The 22381-nt window shown below is 43.0% G+C and overlaps 1 protein-coding gene across 4 annotated transcripts; it reads right to left on the bottom strand.

The window, feature by feature from the left end:
• Positions 1-7358: 7358 nt before the first annotated feature.
• EI24 (EI24 autophagy associated transmembrane protein) lies at positions 7359-22025 on the bottom strand. Of its 4 annotated transcripts, none has more exons than XR_008714576.1 (12): positions 21855-22025; positions 18704-18816; positions 15128-15273; positions 14333-14393; positions 13430-13496; positions 12656-12780; positions 11502-11726; positions 11130-11241; positions 10337-10448; positions 9665-9739; positions 8016-8389; positions 7359-7721 (listed from the first exon to the last, which is right to left on the bottom strand). XR_008714576.1 is itself a non-coding variant. In XM_055581241.1 (12 exons), the coding sequence occupies exons 2-12, from the start codon at positions 18743-18745 to the stop codon at positions 8227-8229; spliced, it is 1032 nt and encodes a 343-aa protein (XP_055437216.1). In that variant the 5' UTR covers positions 18746-18816; positions 21855-22025; the 3' UTR covers positions 7359-8226. The 4 variants fall into 4 exon arrangements, 3 of the variants coding, with proteins under 3 accessions (XP_055437216.1, XP_055437217.1, XP_055437215.1); XM_055581241.1 differs by having other exon boundaries at positions 7359-8389; positions 11502-11606; positions 11703-11726; XM_055581242.1 differs by having other exon boundaries at positions 7359-8389; positions 11607-11726.
• Between the last annotated feature and the right edge of the window lie 356 nt (positions 22026-22381).

Raw genomic sequence — 22381 nt, forward strand, 5'->3', positions numbered from 1 at the left:
AGGGGCGAAGTTTCAGCAACGATTCTGTCATCTCTCAGACACGCACTTCCGCTCCCTAGAGACCTCAGTGAACAAGAGCCACAGCGAAGAAAATGGGAGCATCTGGCAATTGTGTAAATCTAGTGCCAGTGTACTCAGTTCTCTTTAGCAGTTACAGTACTATGAGTACAACCCACCAAACTTACCGAAAGTATATTAAACTACTGCTTTAAAAAAATAAATTAGTGCTTCAACATCACGAGTACTTTTTACAAAATTCACATGGCCAGGTTCACCCCAGGACGTCATGTTCCAATAGATCTGCTTTTTCGTTTTGTCTTTATAATGTATTCAATGTAATTGTATTAATAGAAGGAAACTGAAGCTGAACCTGAAGGAAACTTCAGAAGGAAACACAGAACTTCAAGTAAATGCTTCTTCAAAATGAGGTTGTTTTTTTTTTTAATGAAATAAAATTAGGAGGATTTCTCTAAATGAGAAAACATACCGTTTCAAGAACATTAAGATATCGAGATTCTCAATTTTTTAAAATTACTGAAACTGTTTCTTAAAGGGAATATCTTTAAGTTTCCAAGTGGTAAAATTAAGTCAATTTTTTCAAAAGCCAAAATATACATCTAAAGAATGAAGTTCAAAATCTAAGTCAAAGGACTTTAATGGTGGTCCAGTGGCTAAGTCTCCATGTTCCCAGTGTAGGGGCCTGGGGTTGGATCCCTAGTCAGGAAACTAGATCACATGCTGTAACCAAGAGTTCCAGTGCTGTAAGTAAAGATCCTGAATGCTGCAACTAAGAAATGGCCCAGCAAAATATATTTTTTAAAATCTCAGCCTGTTTTAAGGATGATTCTTTAATATCAATTGATAGGGAAAGGCTGAACTACAGGTAAAACTCAGGATGGCAAAGTTGTAGGGTAGGGGGGGAATTATACTTATTATAGACCCAGAGATTGTATATGAACACTCAGCATATCAGTTAATCTTTCTCCCTCCTGACTTATTGCACCGAAAGTTTTGAGTTGGTTGTTTCAGAAAAATGTTTTACAATCCCATCATTGTTTAAAATAATGCTATTTTTTAGCTTGCTTTGTAGGAGTTGACTTAAATGGAAGAAAGTAGGGAAAACCACTAGACCATTCAGTTATGACCTAAATCAAATCCTTACAGTTGTACAGTGGAAGTGAGAAATAGATTCAAGGGACTAGATCTGATAGACAGAGTGCCTGAGGAACTATGGATGGAGGTTCGTGACACTGTATGGGAGGTAATGATCAAGACCATCCCCAAGAAAAAGATATGCAAAAAGGCAAAATGGTTGTCTGAGGACACCTTACTTATAGCTGTGAAAAGAAGAGAAGTGAAAAGCAAAGGAGAAAAGGAAAGATATACCCATCTGAATGCAGACTTCCAAACAATAGCAAGGAGAGATAAGAAAGACTTCCTCAGTGATCAGTGCAAAGAAATAGAGGGAAAAAATAGAATGGGAAAGACTAGAGATCTCTTCAAGAAAATTAGAGATACAAAAGGAACACTTCATGCAAAGAAGGGCACAATAAAGGACAGAAATGGTATGGACCTAACAAAAGCAGAAGATATTAAGAAGAGGTGGCAAGAATACACAGAAGAACTATACAAAAAAGATCTTCATGACCTAGATAACTGTGATGGTGTGTTCACTCACCTAGAGCCAGACATACTAGAATGCTAAGTCAAGCAGGCCTTAGAAAGCATCACCAGAAACTAAGCTAGTGGAAGTGATGGAATTCCAGTTGAGCTATTTCAAACCCTGAAAGATGATGCTGTCAAAGTGCTGCACTCAATATGCCAGAAAATTTGGAAAACTCAGCAGTGGCCACAGGACTGGAAAAGGTCAGTCTTCATTCCAATCCCAAAGAAAGGCAGTGCCAAAGAATGTTCAAACTACCACACAATTGCAGTCATCTCACACACTAGCAAAGTAATGCTCAAAATTTTCCACACCAGGCTTCAACAGTACATGAACCGTCAACTTCCAGATATTCAAACTGGATTTAGAAAAGCCAGAGGAACCTGAGATCAAAATACCAATATCCACGGGATCGTCAAAAAAGCAAGAAAGTTCCAGAAAAATATCTACTTCTGCTTTATTGACTATGCCAAAGCCTTTGACCGTGTGGATCACCACAAGCTGTGGAAAATTCAAGAGATGGGAATACCAGACCACCTTACCTGCCTCTTGAGAAATCTGTGTGCAGGTCAAGAAGCAACAGTTAAAACTGGACATGGAACAATAGACTGGTTCCAGATCGGGAAAGGAGTACATCAAGGCTGTATTTTGTCACCCTGTTTATTTAACTTCTGTGCAGAGTACATAATGAGAAATGCTGGGCTGGATGAAGCACAGGCTGGAATCAAGATTGCCAGGAGAAATATCAATAACCTAAGATATGCTGATGACAGCACCCTTACAGCAGAAAGCAAAAAAGAACTAAAGAGCCTCTTGATGAAAATGAGAAAGGAGAGTGAGAAAGTTGACTTAAGACTCAACATTCAGAAAACAAAGATCATAGCATTTGGTCCCATCACATCATGGCAAATAGATGGGAAAACAATGGAAACAGTAAGAGACTTTATTTAGGGGGACTCCAAAATCACTGCAGATGGTGACTGCAGCCATGAAATTAAAAGACGCTTACTCCTTGGAAGGAAAGTTATGACCAACCTAGATAGCATATTCAAAAGCAGAGACATTCCTTTGCCAACAAAGGTCCGTCTAGTCAAGGCTATGGTTTTTCCTGTGGTCATGTATGGATGTGAGAGTTGGACTGTGAAGAAAGCTGAGGGCCGAAGAATTGATGCTTTTGAACTGAGGTATTGGAGAAGAGTCTTGAGAGTCCCTTGGACCGCATGGAGATCCAACCAGTCCATCCTAAAGGAAATCAGTCCTGAATATTCATTGGAAGGACTGATGCTAAAGCTGAAATTCCAATACTTTGGCCACCTGATTCGAAGAATGGACTCCTTGGAAAAGACCCTGATGCTGGGCAAGATTGAAGGCAGAAGGGGACGACATGGGATGAGATGGTTGGATGGCATCATTGACTCAATGCACATGAGTTTGAGCAGGCTCTGGGAGTTGGTGATGGACAGGGAAGCCTGGCATGCTGCAGTGCACGGGGTCACAAAGTCGGACATGACTGAGTGTACTGACTGAACTGACTGTAGGAGTTGTCATTCCAGTGGAGCTTTTGGTCTTTCCTGAAGTGTCTACTTATCTCTTTTATGTTATTGATAAAAATAAACACGTCTTCATCTAATCGGGAGCAGACCAATATAACGTGATTTTTTCTTGAAGACCCAGAACCCACCTTTCCAGGTTTCACCATAGCTATATTACCAAGATTTCTTCTCAGCACATTCTGATTCCACTGTTTCACTTTGTTTGATTGGGCCTTTGTTTTAATTAGTCACCTATTTCTTGGACTTTTTCCCTTTGGTAGATTCTTCAAGTAACTTTTTCAGAAAAGTTGAATGGAAAGCAAACAATGCCTTTATTTTGTCCTTGATAATATCGTTAGAGTTATAAGAACACAAAAGGGACTCACCAATCCTACACACACACAAGCACACATAAAAGCACACTTTCAGGGCATTACAGTTTTATCTTCTATTACTCAGAGTTGTTCTTGAGAAGTCTAATACCAATGTGAATCACAGTCTCTTGGAAGTAACCTACTTTTCTGATATTTTTCCTTAGAGATCCCATCTGGCTTTTGTTTTTTCCTTTCATTGCTTTTCACTTGGCAGTGGAAAGCATCTTATATGGAAACTACTGGGACTCCCCTGGTGGTGCAGTGGGTAGGAATCCACCTGCCAATGTTGGGAACACAGGTTCAATCCCTGGTCTGGGAAGATTCCACATGCCTTGGGCAACTAAAGCCCAAGTGCTCTAGGGCCCTCAAATCACCACTAATGAGCCCCTGTACCACAAGTACTGAAGCATGTGCTCCTCAACAAGAGAAGCCACTGCAATGGGAAGCCCAAGCACCACAACAAAGAGTAGCCCCCACTCACACAACTAGACAAAGTCCATGCAGCAACAATGACCCAGGACCACCAAAAAAATAATGAAAAAAAAAAAACCCTGTAGATGAAACTATCTATATGAAAACTCCGATTGTAGACCCAGCACCACCAAAAGAAAATAATTTAAAAAAAGAAAACACTAGATGAAACTATCTATATGAAAACTCCAATTGTCATGATCAGTCCAGAAAAACGTCCTGATTTTATTGTCTCCATGCTTCCGTTCTCATTTTTTGAAAAAATGTTGGATATGATTCTTGGACATCGTGATTATTAACTTTTTCCATGTCTTAGTCTTTTTGGTCTTTGTACTGAGAAATTTCCTCAAGTTTACATTGTGGTTCTTTAATTTAGCCTCCTCAGCATCATTTTTATAAGCCATCTCATTTTACTTCCACATTTTGTTAATTTCCAAGAAACTTCCTATTCTGTCCCCTTTTCACAACAATCTGTTCTTACTTATGGATGCAATAGTTTACCAAGTTCCTGTGAAAAGTAGTTATTAGAATTTAACTTTTATTTTTAGCATTAAATTTCCTCCAGGGACTTCCCTGGTGGTCCAGTGGTTAAGAAACCACCTCACAATGCAGGGGATGGGAGTTCAATCCCTGGTTGTGATCCAAGATCCCACATGATGTGAGACAACTAAGACCACAGCAAAAGATCCTGCATGACGCAACAAAAACCCAATGTAGTCAAATAAAAATACATTTAAAAAATAATTCCAGGTCCAAGTGGTGTTCCTGTGCCTCTTAGGAAAGTCCTCAGATGATGCTGATGTTAACCCCTGGTTAAGAACTACATACTTACCTAAATGATCAAATGGTCACTACTTGTCTCATAGGTCTGAAGGTGCAATAAAACATTTAAACTTGAAATCAGAGAATGAGTCTGAGGATGGGAGGCTGAACACATGGGAGACACTCTTATCTTACCCAAAGCTTCTCTGAATTCCAGTGTTTTATCCAGCTTTGAGACATATGGGAAACAGTAGGTATTTGAATACAGAATTCTTCAGAAATTGATCATTTCTCAGTCTCCTACACGGTACTGTTAGATCCAAGAGGACAGCAATCATCTCTCTGGCTTACCCTTGAGTCCTCAGTGCCTTGCAAAGACTGACAGGGAAGGCACTCAAATGGTCATTACATGAGTAATGTTATCTTTTAACGTGGTTCACTAACCCCTAACCCATTAGTCACCCTCTTCTGAGTTTATCCCAGTTTGTCACTTCTCTTAAATTTAATCTTGGCCCCTTTCTATGTTCAGAGCAACGAACAAGTCAGTGCATACATATGTCCATTTAAACACTTCCAGCAGACTTGAACATACTCAGGTCTGAAGCTTTTACTTTTTAGAGTTGCTATAATGGACAACTCGACTTTAGATAGGATAAAAGGGTTGTGCTTGGAACCACACATACCTGTTCCTAAAGAGAGCTTTGTGCATGTGATTACTTAGATCCTCCTGACTGCATGACTGAAGGTCAAGCTCTCATTTTCATCCGTAGTGATGTGCTCTCCCTTATTTTCAGTTATTATTAGTCCACCTTAAGCTGACTAACCTAGATAGCATATTGAAAAGCAGAGAAATTACTTCGCCAACAAAGGTCCGTCTAGTCCAGGCTATGGTTTTTCCAGTGGTCATGTATGGATGTGAGAGTTGGACTGTGAAGAAAGCTGAGCGCCGAAGAATTGATGCTTTTGAACTGTGGTGTTGGAGAAGACTCCTAGAGTCTCTTGGACTGCAAGGAGATCCAACCAGTCCATTCTAAAGGAGATCAGCCCTGGGATTTCTTTGGAAGGAATGATGCTAAAGCTGAAACTCCAGTACTTTGGCCACCTCATTCGAAGAGTTGACTCATTGGAAAAGACTCTGATGCTGGGAGGGATTGGGGGCAGGAGGAAAAGGGGACAACAGAGGATGAGATGGCTGGATGGCATCACCGACTCGATGGACGTTGAGTTTGAGTGAACTCTGGGAGTGGTGATGGACAGGGAGGCCTGGCATGCTGCAATTCATGGGGTCACAAAGAGTCGGACACGACTGAGCGACTGAACTGAACTGAAGCTGCCATTGTGAATTTGGCAAATATAGAGCCTGCTCTCCCTTTGATCCCAATTTCCTAATCACTGCCCTCGCTGCCTGTGTGCTAGTGAAAAGGCAAGAGCAATTTACACTGCTTCTGTGTACACCTCGCAAGATTAGGCTTATCTACAATAGACATTTGCTAACCTAGCTTTTGTACATGCCTGGGTCTCTCAGTCACACTAATAAAACTTTACAGATCCCTCACTTCCAGTACAAAGAAGGCAATGGCACCCCACTCCAGTACTCTTGCCTGGAAAATCCCGTGGACTGAGGAGCCTGGTAGGCTGCAGTCCATGGGGTCGCTGAGAGTCGGACACGACTGAGCGACTTACCTTTCACTTTTCACTTTCATCCACTGGAGAAGGAAATGGCAACCCACTCCAGTTTTCTTGCCTGGAGAATCCCAGGGACGGGGGAGCCTGGTGGGCTGCCATCTATGGGGTCACACAGAGTCGGACACGACTGAAGTGACTTAGCAGCAGCAACAGCACTTCCAGTAACTTAAATCATTTTCTATAGCCAGGCATATGCTGGATAATATCACTTACCTTTATCTAATCAGGTTCCCTCATCCTTCTAAGACCAGCTTAGCAGACACAATTACACATTTCAGACAGCAAAAATGTGACCTTTTAAAATTTCATTTTAAAAACTACAACAATTTATCTTAAATAAGGCAACTGCCGATCAGTTGCAAACTGATGAAACAAACTACACACTATTTTAAAACCTTCTGTATTCAAACTTGGTTCGCATCTCCTGGCAACAATTTTTAGATCCTTATTTTTGTCTTGTATTTGGTAAAGGTTTCTGTTAACCAAATGTCTATTCTCTTCCCTCATGAGAATGTCCAATTCATTGAAGTCTGGACAGACCTCTCTTCTTCACAAATATAGAGGAGATGTATAGACTTTAAAACAACTCAATTCCAAATTCTTTCACTAGGTGCCAACACGATTATAACAACATATCCCAAACTTCCTCAGGGAGTATTTTTCAGAACTAATTTTCAGAATTAATCATGACAAAGTCTTGTGTTCCATGAATATGTTTCCTGAAGTGACAATTTATAAATTCGACGATTACACATACGTGAGAAACCGGCTCACACCTGTGACATCTTAACACTGTACAGGTGTTTTGACATCTGCCCCCTCCCTCCATATTTAGTCTCTTTGAAATGACAGGAAAAAAACCAAGCAATCACAGGTTTAATGGGTTTAATAAGTTTACCCCTTCAGTTCCTATTTGCAGCACCCAATATTCTTTGAAACACCAGACAGACCCAGCAGTGGCCAACAGTCAAGATCAGACCTCCAGAGTGTAAAAGTTCAGGTTCTCCGAGCATTCCGTGTTGCAGTGGCACTTGTCCGAAATTGGTACCTCCCTATCTTTGGGGAGCTTTAAATGTACCAGTGAAAAAAGCTTTTTCCCCTGCAAGGGGAAGAAGGAAAGTCATTCCTCAAACCCAGTGGAGATCTGGCTGAGGTCTTTCTTCTGTCCCATGTCTTCAGGCTTGTGTTTTTGTGTGTTTTTTTTTGCAGTGGAGCAAGAGACCAAAATCTAACCTGAGTTACAAGAAACAAGACAGTGATGGCTATAAAGGGAGTGACCAGGAGCAGCGGAGCCTCCTGTCCCTCCCACATCCAATATATGTGCTTCACAGAAAAACAAAAAAACAGGTCCACAAAACACAACAGCTAAAATTACAAAAATCCATTCATCCAAGGGCGGTGGGAGGCAGAAAGGGAAAATGGAAGGGAAATGGCACAGGGAGAAAGAGTATTCAAATCAGTCCAGGCACGGGGCTGGCAAATGCTAGAAAAGAGCTGCAGAAAAACCTGTGGTCCTTTCAGACTCACCAGTGTTTAAAATCCATACTGGTCGCAGGAAGATTCTGCCTTACGTGCACCAGAGACAAAAATCTGGATTCCTCAGAGAGCAGGGAATGTGGGCAGGGCCCTTGGCAGGGTGGGCCTGCCTTCCCTGGGAGCGGATGGAGGTGAACCAGAGAAGAGCTGCCACAGCATCCTTCCCATCCCACCCGGCCCCTCCGGATGGCGGGTGACCGACTCAGCGGCCTGCGGCAGCCTTCAGTTTGGCAGGAGACGGGTGCGGCGAGGGTAATTTTTCTGCAGAAGTGGAGCTGCTCAGGGCCGACTGCAGGTAGACCGTCTTGTGGAAGAGTCTGTTGCTTAAGAAAACCACCAAGGAGAAGAGGCGCAACTGGAAAAGGCTGCAAGGCAAGACAGACCCAACCTCTTAGACCGGCCAGTTGAGAAAAACCGTTTTAATCATTTGGCCACTTATTTGACTATTTTCAATTTAAAATGATACAGGGGAAAACAAGACCACTGAAATTTGATCAAGCGACTACATACATTGGACACACAGATTAAACAGGTAGCAACTACAGAAAGCGCTGGGATTGTCATTGTCAGGAGGGCAGTGGAATCAGGTTCGATCCCTGATCCAGGAGGATCCCACATGCCACGGAGCAACTAAGTGCATGCACCACAACTACTGAGCCTGTGATCTGGAGCCCACAATCCGCAACATAAGAGAAGCCACCACAATGAGAAACCCGTGCACTGCAACTAGAGAGAAGCCCCTGCTGGCCGCAAACAGAAAAAAGCCCATGCAGCAACTAAGACCCAGCACAGCCAAAATAAAGACTTCAAGCTGTGGTCTGAAGATATCACATGCTAGGTATGGTTCACTTTCAGGAGAGTTCCAAGAGAAAGTCAATTACACTATGATACACACTTAACATTAGTGGATCGCAAGAACATGTAAGACCCTAAGGCAGACTGGAAACTTTTCTAATGCATGGGTCCTCACTGACTCAACCAAAACTGTCAAAAGATTGGGGTTTTTTCTGAAGTGATCAAATTTCCAGAGTGCTAGTATTGCTAAAGATTCATTTTTAAAATACTGTTTTGTTATCATTATCAATAAACTCATGTAGCCACATCACATGACCCAGTATTTTTAAAAAGGTGGCCATTCTTACAAAATGAGCTTAACTACAGGTATAAGCGTCTTATTCAGTGAACTGTTGCATTTTAAGAATATGTATAAATATGTATAATAGCATCAATTTTTGAAACAGAAATGCACACATATGCATGGGGAAAATCTTGGGATACATCCCAGAAGTGCTACTCTCATAAAACTGTATATTAATATTTTCCTGCAATGTGAGGAAAATAATGTCACAAACTTCAGCAACTTTTCAGTTGTAGAATAAGCACCCTATAGTGTGTTAATGACTGAAACTGTACTTGTCTTCAGGTGTGCCCTAGCCTGTCAAGTTCTGCTAGGGAGAATTGTTAAATTGTTTCCTTAATAAACAATTTTCTCATTTGTTTAAAAAAAAAAAAAAAGGATCAGTTATACAGTTTTTTAAAAACTGTAAAAATGTCTCATTCACATAACTGCAGTGTTACAACCCCAGTATTTTAGACAGAAAACACTTGCTACATTTTAGCTAATACTGGCTAATACTTACTATGCTTTGCCAGGGGTCTTTGCTTCATTGGCGCTGATAATGAATAAAGGAAAGAGGATAGAGAAGAGGCAGCCACTGTTTGTGAGAAAAAAAAAAAAAGAATTAGTCACCTTCGAAATAGCCATGACTCTGAAGATATTAGAAGCCCAAAGTTAGTTACCTCCAGTGCTAAATAGCATGGCTTGATGGACCCTTAATCTATCAAACACATGTTTAATTTTTTTTTTAATTTTTTTTAAAATTTTTTTAAAAAAAATTTTTTAATTTTTTTTAAAAAAAGGATTTTTCTAAACACAGGCTATGTTTAACATTGTTCCAGGAAGCAACATAGAAGAAAGAATATGGGATATAGGATCATGCAGACAATATTTTAATGCTAGGAATTCCTTGGCAGTCCAATGGTTACAATTCCATGCTTCCACTGCAGGGGGCTAAGATCCTGCATTCTTCAATGTGTGGCCCCCCCCACAAAAAATAAAATAATGCTAACTGACAGACATCCGTGACTATCTGTCAGGGAGAAAAATCCTACAGACCTCTAGACGGCCAAGTAAAAATGCAGAATGCCTAGCACAGAACCAGTGCGCACAAGGTGCTCCCTACACTGAGTTATTATTATTATTATTACTTTTTTTTAAACTAGTTCCCTTCAAGTCCTTGCAGTCCAATTACCTGACAATGTAGGAGGACTGCATTGCTGTGAGGAAAGCCAGGGGCAAACCAAATCCAAAGTAGTAAGGCCAATTCCTTTCTATGTTTGATAATCGCTGGTGCATTTCAATTCCTAAAACAAGGAGCCAACATAATTAGGCTGCATTACTTCCTTTCAGTCAAATGACTAAATATCATTGACAATTTATTTGAGGTTTGAGTTTTAGGTTCAGATCTGCTATTTAGAATACAACTAAAGTATACTAGAATTGCCCAAATCCCATAAAACTTCCATGCAAAGATTTTACAACTGAACCATCACAATTCAAAGCTGGCAAGCCAAGTGAATTCTGCATTCAATACCAGCAGCATCCTATGTCAGTATTAGTTTTGAACAAAGCAAGATATATCAAAAAAAAATAAAAAAGGCAGCCATCCTCTAGAAATCAATTAACCTCTTTCAACCATCCACACCCAAATATACCAAGGACTTTCAACATATCCCTCAAATGATCTGTATGCACCAGCATCAAATTAACTTCTCTGATTCAGAATAACTGGTGCTTTTATGCCACCTTATGGCTCTGTCTGAGCTACATGACATTGAGCTCCACAGGGTAGTCCTACAGTGCGACATCCCCCCAAGCACCAAAGGGTTAAAAAAACCTCTAAGCCAAATGTAAGTCCCCTCTTGCCAAAAAGGCTGCTTCATTCCAGTGATGGGTTTGCCAAGGGCCTCAGTATTGAAGTTTCCTTGGCAGCACCATTTCCAAACTGGGCCTCCAAGCTCTTGAGTTTCTTTGGACAGGCTTACCTTTATTGAACCAACGATATTCGAAGCAGTATAGTGAGTAGAGGAGAGACATATGCAGGAGACTAACCAGCTGACCAACAAGATGGATGGGAAAGAGACTCACAAACATCCCCTGGAGAACAAGTATGGAAAAGCTTAATTCCAACGCTTCAGAGACCTAACGCTGTTCACCTGCCACTCTGAGTTATTGCTCTCGCTCTCTACCCAGCCAGCCAGAGAGCTGCTTCTCAAGTTTCTAAAATAGCAGGTGAGTGCAGAAGGCTCAGGGTGGCTGGGAAGAGCAGGTAAATTCATGTTGTTGTTTTTTTTAATCATTTTATGATTTTAAAAGTCTCTAGTTGTTTCTATGAAAAATGATTTAAAAATCAATACCTCCCATAAACATATCTGCTCAGTATAAACGGGATACCCTGTTTTTGTGAAGCTCCCTCTAGTGGATCTTTGTTTAATCCGCCCATGTGCCCGGAATGGTCTCACCTGGAGAAGGAAGAGAGCCTGAAGCAAGAGGTTGAAGAGCATGTCAGCAATTATTTTGCTGACACTAGGAAATGGGTGAGGTTTCCTCCCAGATACCTCGAATGCCAGGTCCGCTATATCCTGCAAGAGAGAAAAGAGCTCACCAAAACGTTCAGTCACTCAGTCGTGTCCAACTCTGCAACCCCATGAACCACAGCACGCCAGGCCTCCCTGTCCATCACCAACTCCCGGAATTCACCCAAACCCATGTCCATTGAGTAGGTGATGCCATCGAACCATCTCATCCTCTGTCGTCCCCTTCTCCTCCTGCCCTCAATCTTTCCCAGCATCAGGGTCTTTTCCAATGAGTCAGCTCTTATCAAGTGGCCAACGTATTGGAGTTTCAGCTTCAACATCAGTCCCTCCAATGAACACCCAGGACTGATCTTTAGGATGGACTGGTTGGATCTCCTTGCAGTCCAAGGGACTCTCAAGAGTCTTCTCCAACATCACAGTTCAAAAGCATCAATTCTTCGGCGCTCAGCCTTCTTTACAGTCCAACTCTCACATGACCACTGGAAAAACCATAGCCTTGACTAGACAGACCTTTGTTGGCAAAGTAATATCTCTGCTTTTTAATATGCTGTCTAGGTTGGTCATAACTTTCCTTCCAAGGAGCAAGCGTCTTTTTGTTTCGTGGATGCAGTCACCATCTGCGGTGATTTTGGAGTCCAGAAAAATAAAGTCAGCCACTGTGTCCACTGTTTCCCCATCTATTTGCCATGAATTAAATGGCCTAATTATCCATCCCCAAAGTGAAGGCCACTAATTTGCCATGAGACCTACCAGGGGAGAAAAGCCCCTGGACACCTGGCCATGAGACGCCCTTGTGAGCTGAGAGAATAATTTCATTTTACAAGAGCCCAGAGCTCACCCACTGGCTGCCTGACCAAGAAAAGTTCAGGCTGTGGAGTCGCTCCCTACGTAGCTACTAAATTGACAGACTGAAATCTGCCACCAGGTGACCAATCATGCCGTCAGACCCAGACTCCATGCTGCCCTGGACTGACCTGAAACCAAATCGCGTTGACGACTTTGCTAAGCACAAAGAGGGGGAGCACCCAGAGGGCACTGAAAATTGATGTGAGGAAGAACTCCAGCCACGACCAGACATCCCCATGTAGCGATGGGTCACCTAGGACGGGGGGAGGGCTTATTAGTTTACCTGGAGAAAGGGAAAGCCAGAAGACCAAAGGTGCATCCCCTGATTTGTGACTGTGCTTCCCCTCCACACACACACACCTTTGCTTCTTGCCAGCACATCACTGTACCTGTTCCAGGCAGTCTTACTTTGCCATAGAAACACCACATTCTGGCCATGACTCCAATTCAGAGTGGCCATGGATGTGTGCTGCTTACTTGGACACAAAAGTGCTCCCTTGGTGGTGGCTGACGGGTCAGTGACTAGTAGTCACTGGATGCAGGAATCCACCTGAGTTCATATTCCAGCTTCGCCACTTACTAATGGTTTAACCGTGGTAACCAATTTGCATTTCCTCATCTACAAAATGGTATCCACAGCAATACCTTCTCAAAGGGTTGCTGAGAGACTTGACTTAGAGGAATCTGCCTTGCAAAGCAGGGGACATGGGTTTGATTCCTGGTCACAGAACTAAGATCCCACATGCCTCAGGGCAAGTAAGACCTGATGCAGTCAAACAAATAAATACATAAAAAACCTAAAGCTCCGGGTTCAAAGTAAGTGTTCAATAAACTGAGGGAGACAGGAAAAACCTCCCCCCCTCTATCCTGGGCAGATAGCACACAGCAATGGAGTTACTTACCAATAATCTGGGCCGTTACTGATTGAAGGACGGGAATAAACACTCGATAAAACAAGAGGAGACTGAACTAAAGGAGAGAAGCAACAAGGTAAGCATCAAAAGCCCTTCTTTAAAACAAGAATTTCAAGTTTCAGTGTGCTCATTTTCCAGATGGAAGTGCCTTTTATAAATCAGGAGTCCTGCAGGGGCATCAGAACCGGACTCGCTGCTCTTTACCAGTTCTCCAGCGGAGACACACACCCAACACTGCCTACGAAAACAGACTTTTGGGGGCACAGGAGCACAAGTCAATCAGTATCCATGCCAATACCAAGAACACAGTCTAATTTCATTAATTAAAGCTAACATCTAAAAACATCTGTGAAATGCTTAGATTAACAAGTTGAATTATACTGAATTTCAAGTCAAAGAAAATATTTTGACTCTTTGTTTTTCAAAGTACTCAAATTTCTCCTGGGGCTGTGTTGGTTCTTGGTCAACTGTAGACAACCTTCTGGTGTGAGTTTCCATAGTAATCAGTTTGAGGACACTGCTGTGACCAGCTGACGGGAGAGCCTTGCTCATGTCCATCTGTCCCTCCCCTTTGCGCCTCCACAGTCACTCTGAACCAAAATGTCCAGACAATGTCATGAGAAATTGTTACCTATGACAATAAAACTTGTTAAGTCATTTAACAAAAGAAGTGTATGTGCAGGGCTGTCCCTGACATTTACATACAAGAAGTCTGAGGGGACATAAAATGACTGAAAATGCACAGAATCCTGAGTGATGGCCTTAGGAATGTATTACTATGTGAAAGTTACCTGTCTCAGGTTTAAGAGGACAGCTGAGAACCATGAACACTGCAACAACCTGAATAAAGATGCTTCTAAGGCACTTGGAATTTGAGGAAAAAGAACTTACCCAGAAAACTCCACCATTCCAAGCACAGCACTGAAAAATTCTGCTCACAATACGTGGTTCACTGGAAAAGACCACATGTGTTTAGCTTAACAGGTATATAGGCTATTTCCATATTGTCATTCAGCAGCTCTCCTTTTTATATATTTTCTTAGCACCATATTATTTTTTAGCACCTATTGTTCTTCCAATGTTCTTCCTAATATCAATGAGAAAGGCTAAAAATATTTCAAGAGAAGCATTTTTTCTTAAAAACAAAACAGCTCCTTTATTTCCTAAGTCCAAGACTGGAGAAGATTAGAAGGGAATGTCAGGTTCTTTTATCAAATTCCACATAGGTGCTCCTAGAAGCATCCACTCAGCCAAAAATATTTTTTATGGTTCTCTATTCACCATTCTTGGAGAAGGAAATGGCAACCCATTCCAGTATTCTTGCCTAGGAAATCCCATGGACAGGAGCCTGGTGGGCTATAGCCCATGGGGTCGCAAAGAGACAGACATAACTTAGCAACTAAAACAATAACGATATTCATCATTCTGATTTCTTTTAGACACCACAATATTTTGAACAAGGATTACTGCTAGACCTCAGTTTAATTCAGTGTGAGGAAGTGGGGAAAAATCACCTGTAACTTTTATGGGGAGAGAGTACAAAAGACAAATAATGGGGTACTGAAACTCCACATCATTATGTAGTGTCTGAATTTTATGCTCAATCTGATCACTTCCTAAAGTGCCCCCCTACCCCCGACTGGAAGGGAGTTCAAATGCTCCCTGACCTCAGCCTCCACTCCTTACCTCTCCTGCTTCCTCTCTATGCTCTGGGCTCTCCTCTGAGCCAAGATACTGCTTGCCCTTCTTCGACGCTGCTCCTCTCTCTTTTGTTGAATTCGAGCATCTAGCTTTGAGATGGTACAAATTCCCCAGATGGAGTCTTTGATTCCCTGTCGACATGAGTATTTATTGTTTTTAAAGAGGGAAAATTAGGGATCAGAAGACTTCCCAAAGTTAGATACAATGAAATAACAGTGTAAATCATTCTACTTAGTTTGCTACAAGGCTGAAGTGACCCTTGATATTCTTCTGTTTAGAAATCATTCCCAATTTACAGAAGAGTTGCAAGAATGGAGAAATTCCTAATATCCTTTCTCGAAATCACCAGTTGCTGTGCCACACTGTTATTTACGGGCTTCCCTGGTGGCTCAGAGGTTAAAGACTCTACCTCCAATGCAGGAGACTCGGGTTCGATCCCTGGGTCAGGAAGATCCCCTGGAGAAGGAAATGGTAACCACTCCAGTATTCTTGCCTGGAGAATCCCATGGACGGAGAAGCCTGGTAGGCTACAGTCCACGGGGTCGCAAAGAGTCGGACACGACGGAGCGACTTCACTGTATACATATATACTCATTTCTTTCTAGATCATTTGAGTAGGTTGCTATATCGTGTCTCTTTACTTACAACTGTTCATTGTGTATTTCCTAAGAACAATGATATTCTTTAATACAAAATCAGTTCAGTCAGTTCAGTCGCTCAGTCGTGTCCAACTCTTTGCAACCCCATGAACCGCAGCATGCCAGGCCCCCCTTTCCATCACCAACTCCCGGAATTCACCCAAACCCATGTCCATTGAGTCGGTGATACCATCCAATCATCTCATCCTCTGTCGTCCCCTTCTCCTGCCCTCAATCTTTACCAGCATCAGTCTTTTCCAATGAGTTCATACTACAATTTCCCCATTTGTCTCAGAAATGCCCTCTACAGCATTTTTACCCATCGCATACCACACATCAGTTCAGAATCACACGTTGTACTTAACTCTCGTATCTCTTTAGTCTCCCTCCATTAGGAACAGCTCTATAGCTATCTTCCTTTTTGAAGTATACACATCAGTTATTTTATGGGGTGCCCTCAATTTAGGTTTGTGACTCATGATTAGACCCCAGGTTACACATTTTTAGCAGAAGTTATCACCTAAGTGGGGCTTCCCAGGTGGCTCACTGGTAAAGAATCCACATGCCAATACAAGAGACATGGGACTGAACCCTGGGTCAGGAAGATCCCCAGAGAAGGAAACGGTAACCCACTCAAGTATTCTTGCATGGGAAATCCCAGAAAGAGGAGTCTGGTGGACTGTAGTCCCTGAGGTCGCAAAAGAGTTAGACACGACATAGTGATGAAACAACAAGAATCACCTATGTGATGGTGTGCCTTTCCAGGTGTTACACCCAGAAGCACGTGATGTCTGTGTTGGCCCTTGCAGGTGACACTGATTCTACATATTCAGAAGGTGTTATCCAGCTCCATTGTATGGCTGCAAATTTTTCTCCTCGCAACTAGTAAGGAATCTGCGGGCAGACATTTCTGAGACCAGACAAATATCCTGCTCATCAAGTCCTCTTCCCTAGATTTGGGCATCAATTAACAAGTCTTGATCAAACCAATCTTGAATAACACGTTGCAAAATAGTGGTTTTCTAATCTGTCTAAGAGTTACCAATACTGATAAGCCAAGTTATAGCCCTCCTTTATACTCTTCTATTATCAGTTGAATGCCTACAAGTATGATTTACATCCTATATCAAACAAGGATAGATTAAACACTGGTCTCCAAAAAGGATCAGGGCTGGACCAAGGCTGAAGGAAGACACAAAGAAATAATTAGCATAAAAGTATGAAAAGCTATTGCTGAGTAAGACAGAAACAGCATGGCAGTATAGCTGGAGAAGAATGTCTTTAAACATGTATGGTGAGGGAGAGAATGATTAAGTCTATAAGTCACTGACGGGGCCACTTGCCAATAACTGTAAGAGCCCCAGTGGTAGAAAGGTTACTGTCATTACCACGAACATCAGACCTGCCTATTACCCAGTTCAAAGGACTACCCTCATTCATCAACCCACTTTCATACTGAGCATCCTTAATGAGCCAGACATCAGTCATATGGATGTGCTTAAGAAACTCGTAACTCGGCAGGAAAAGTACATAGGTAAACAACAACAACAAGTATAGTTTAGTAAGTGCCAGAACAGTTTTATATCCAAAGTAGAGAGGGAAGAACTAGGGTATTCAACATCATCAAGAAGCAGAAAAAGGTATTCTGGAAACAATGGTCAACCTGGATTTAAGAATGACATTTTCTCCTATTATGAGCAAAAACAAATTTTAGAGAAAGTTGTCAGAATACAGAGAAATGGACACGTTCATGAACTACACACTGAAAGGAGCATACATTGGCAAGGTTCACATGATCTTTTACCTATGAGTAATGTTTATTCTTATTTTGCTTTTTAACTTGAGTCTTCCACAAACAGTTTAAAATTTTAAGATCATTAAGTTCAAGTGGCTTAAGGCCTAGCATGTGCCAGGATGACGACAGGATCCCCACCTCTGTCTGATACTTGCAGTCTGTCTGCGGCAGACACACATACAAAGTGCATGCTGTATAACTGATCCAGAGTTGACATTTTATCGCACAAGAACGGCAAGACAAGGATGTAAGGTATTAAAAGAAGGTCACATTGCATGAATTCGCTTTGGCCCTTCTGAGATATTCCTTCAATTCCACCTCTTTTAATCAAAGGAAATAAACTTATAAACACGCCCACTCCCAGGCAGAACTTGTCTCTCTCCTGCCCTCAAGAATAAAGCGACAGGGGCTCCAACTAGGGCACTGGACCTCAGACATCACTATAATGCAATGTCATACGATAGATCATTCGGGTTACTGGATCCTAAACAGACCTTTATGGGTCTGTTGATTAGGGGGTCCTAAATGTCCCTTTAATGGGACATTTTCCTGGAGCATCATCGTCTCCCTTGTAAATGGGAGAATAAGAGAGGTTCTATACTGTAGATCCAAAGAAAGTAGGTTAGGTATTACACCAATGTTCATTGCTTGGTTTTCAACAATATACCACGGTTACATAAGATGGCAGTATTAGGAGAACCTGGTGAAGGATACAGTGGAGCTCTCTGTATGACCCTACAACTTTTCTGCAAGTCTAAAATTATTCCAAAATAAAGTTTAGGGAATTCCCTGGTGGTCCGGTGGTTAGGACTCCATGCTGTCAAGGTCAAGTGCCCGATTCAGTTCCTAGTAGGGGAACTAAGATCCCACAATTCACTTTGGTAAAAAAAACAGTTTAAAAAAAAAAAGTCTGGGCCCAAGCTGAACAGGGTCCCCATACTAGAGACATTCACTAGACAGGTCTCCCAAGTTTCTGTGAGATGCAGGATAATTCCTCTCTCTTTGAGTAGTATGGATTAGAGTGAAAACCTGTATGTGAAGAATCCAACAAACACAACAACACTACGTAACAGATTTTCTAGTCCGTTCCTGCAGCAAAAGGGTCAGAAGAAGACTGGACGTACTCACCCTGGCAAGGTCCTGCAGAAAGGTTTTGACACTGTCAGCCATCTCTTTACCGCCCAAACTATCAGCTACACAAAGGAGAGAGAAGTGTCCCCAAATTTTTCATCATGAAGGACCTGAAAACAGATGGAGTATAATCAAGGAAAAATATTTATCTTCAAGTTACATGATGACGTTTTCCACATACTTCTCTAATAGGAGTGCAGTAGATTCTATCAGTTACATAGATACTAGCAAGTGAACTAAGTGAGATTATAGCTGTAACTGCTGAAAAACCTGAAATCAACAATTTTTAAGTCACTTACCCACCTTTCACTTTTATTCGGGGTAAATGTACTCTTGGACCAGTAGCCTCTTCTCTGGGCCATGATGTCCCTAACTATTCCTCCTCCGTCGTTGTTCAGTTGCTAAGTTGTGCCCAACTCTGTGACCCGTGAACTGCAACACACCAGGCTTTCCTGTCTTTCACTATCTCCCAGAGTTTGCTCAAACTCATGTCCACTGGGTCAATGATGCCATCCAATCATCCCAGTCACCCTCTTCTCTTCCTGCCCTCTATCCTTCCCAGCATCAGCGTCTTTTCCAATGCGTCGTATCAGGCTACCATCCCTTCTGCATGCCCCAAGTATTTTTGAGATCCGAGATCATGAGTGACAATTACACTTCAATATGCTCTTCAGCAACATTTGTGCTTGAAGTTACGTGAATGCAAATACGAGAGCGAGATGAAAGTTCTAACAAAAATTGTTAAATACGCACTTCATACACAGGGCCCTCCGGCAGAGGTAAGTTTGGATGATGATGTGAAATTTCCCACCAAGACCCTCAAATATGTCTTTCCTGTTTTCCAACTTTAAATGTATACATACATATATAAAATTTTAATAAGCATGCAAAAAATAATGAATTTTAAACTAGGCCCAAAAAAGGTTAAGTTCACATATGCAAATATTCTTTAACACACTATAACTTTCCCACTGTATTTTTTGAGTCCATCTATGTCTCTGCAAACAACTCAACTTTGCTCCTTTTTATGGCTGAGTAGTACTCCACTGTTGTACTTCCTCTGTTGATGGACATCTAGGTTGTTTACATGTCTTGGCTATTGTAAACAGTGCTGTAATGAACATAGGGTTGCGTGTGTCTTTTTGCGTGTGACTTTTTGAATTATGGTTTTCTCTGGGTTCCCACTGTATTTTTTTATTAGGTGAATGAAAAATCTAGCTTCATAAAATAATAACTTGAAAGTTCACATGTATAAATATTCTTAGACTATTATGCTCCCAAGTAATGTGTTTAAGGTGAACGAAGAACCCATTTTCAAAAACTTAATTAAGAACTTGGGATTCTAAACTTCTCAAATGTGACTTAATCAATCTGAGATATCCTCAGTTTAAGAGAGAGCGCATAATGACAGTATCATAGGCAGCTTCTATAAACCTCAAATTTCAAAACATAAGCACCCTTTGCTTAACGACCACTTCATCAAACTATACCTTACTGACCCAACTGGACTACTGCCACCCAGAACAGGAAGAGCAGGGAATACAGCAGTAGGAAGGCAACTTGCCCAACACTGTATGTACCATCTGCTCCTTGGGTCAAATCCTATACAGATACACTCAGAGTCAGGTGAATAGTTAATGCTCATGATGATACACAAGACACTGGTTGCTAAAGACTATCACGGATTCACTCTTAATCATCTACTTCCTCATCAATGAATTAAGGGTATTAAATTTCTTCCTAGGTGTTGAGTATACAGTGCAATAACATGAAAATAAAACCTTAACTTCTAATATAAACATAACCCCACTACAGAATGAGCTAGTTTGGGAATTTAAGGAAACATTACTTAGTCTGGGTTTCTCACAAGGCGCTGACACAACTTGAAGCATGTTGGTCCTAATTCAAGGGAAAAGAGCTCTATTATCTGAACCATGGCCATTAACACCTGGCTTCTGCAGGGCTTCCCTTGTGGCTCAGCTGGTAAAGAATCCGCCTGCCATGCGGGGGGCCTGGGTTCCATCCCTGGGTTGGGACGATCCCCTGGAGAAGGGAAAGGCTACCCACTCCAGTATTCTGGCCTGGAGAATTCCATGCACTATACAGTCCGTGGGGTAGCAAAGAGCCGGGCACGACTGAACGACTTTCACTCTGCAGGTAACAAGTCGCGAGTTACCTACTGACCAACAGGGGCTTTTGAGGACAAGTCACTTCAATTTTACACGGAAACCCTAGCAGCCTTGCTACAGAAATAGGTGAATTATCCGGTTTAGCAAAAAAGGTCAGACATGGAGAAAAACCTGCCACAACTGGAGACCAGAGACTGAATAATAATACGGAGGGAATCCTCGAACTGAGGTGAAAGTAAATGAGATACATCTAGTTCACATGATTTCACAGAGGGAGGAACTGAGTCTCTGAAGTTAAATGGCTTGCCCAAGATTACAGCACGCGAAAGGCTACAGAGAACTTCAAAACTCCGGTATTCCAAACCCCTCAGTCGAGACTGTCTACTCAAGCTTTGCAATGAGGAATTTTGTTTAACCAGAGCATCCCAGGGACAAAATGTTTCTTATGCCTGTAAACACAGCTGGCCATTAAATTTCTAAGCAGTCATGAGAACTGACCGAGTATCTACTGAGGCACAGTCCTGTACTTTCATTTCTAAGTCACTAAACCCAAGTCCGGAAGGCAGGTGGCTGTCACATCCCACTCCAGGTGCGCTAAAGGTAAGCATCCTCTCTTCTCACCGGGCTCCGCGGACGCTCGGAACCCACAGGTCCCTTCGGACCCGTCTCCCTGCAGCTCCTGGGCAAACTCCAGTGGAGGCTGGTCTCTCTCGACAACCAGAGCCGTGCACGAGGCGCGGGGCAAGCTCACTTCCCGTCACACGGTGAGCTAAACCGAGCCGCGCCGCACCTGGACAGAGGTTCGCCCGCGTCTGCCGGCTGCGTCCCCCGCCCCAGCCCTGCCCCGCCGCCGAGGCACTTTCCGGTTCGGGATCCCCGCCCGCAGCCTCCGCCCGCACCTCCCATCCCCGCGCTCAGGCCCTGCTGCCCTCCCACGCCCTCGCCGCCCCAGCCGCCGGGGTCCACCCCGCGAGCGTGCTGCGCGGCGCCAGAGCCTGGCTCGGCCGAGCTGCACCTACCCGGGAGCTTCGCCGCCGCGGTTCCGGCTCCGGCTCCAGCCGGGTCTCTCGCCCACCGAGGGCCCGCTCGGCTCCTCAGAGCCCCTCCGCACCGGATCGCACGCTCCCGCCCGGGCGCTGCCAGGGCCGGGGCCGCTGCGCCCGCACTGGGCATGCCCGGGCCGCACGGGGCCGCTGGGAAGTCGGGCGGGCGCCGAGTTCAGCGGCCCAGGAGGAGGGGGCGGGGCCACGGCGGAGGAGGGGCGGGGCTACGTGCGGACGCAGGCTGGAAATACCGGCGGTGCGCAGAACCGGTTCCGCGCGCCTGGTCTGTCCGCGCAGCTTTCCCGGACGCTGTTCCTCCACCGCCGCCCAGTTGCCCTCCTTCCCCATCCAGTATCTATTAACAGTTCTTTGCTCTCTCTTTTTTACTTCTCCGAGGTTGCCTGTCTTTCTATTATAAAGCCTAACAACGGAACAATAAGATGCAGAAGTCATCTTGATCTATTTGGTTGGAGATTTTCTATAACCAAAGAGTACTAAGGAAT

Source organism: Bubalus kerabau, chromosome 5 (genome assembly GCF_029407905.1).
Source record: "Bubalus kerabau isolate K-KA32 ecotype Philippines breed swamp buffalo chromosome 5, PCC_UOA_SB_1v2, whole genome shotgun sequence".
Taxonomy (NCBI): domain Eukaryota; kingdom Metazoa; phylum Chordata; class Mammalia; order Artiodactyla; family Bovidae; genus Bubalus; species Bubalus kerabau.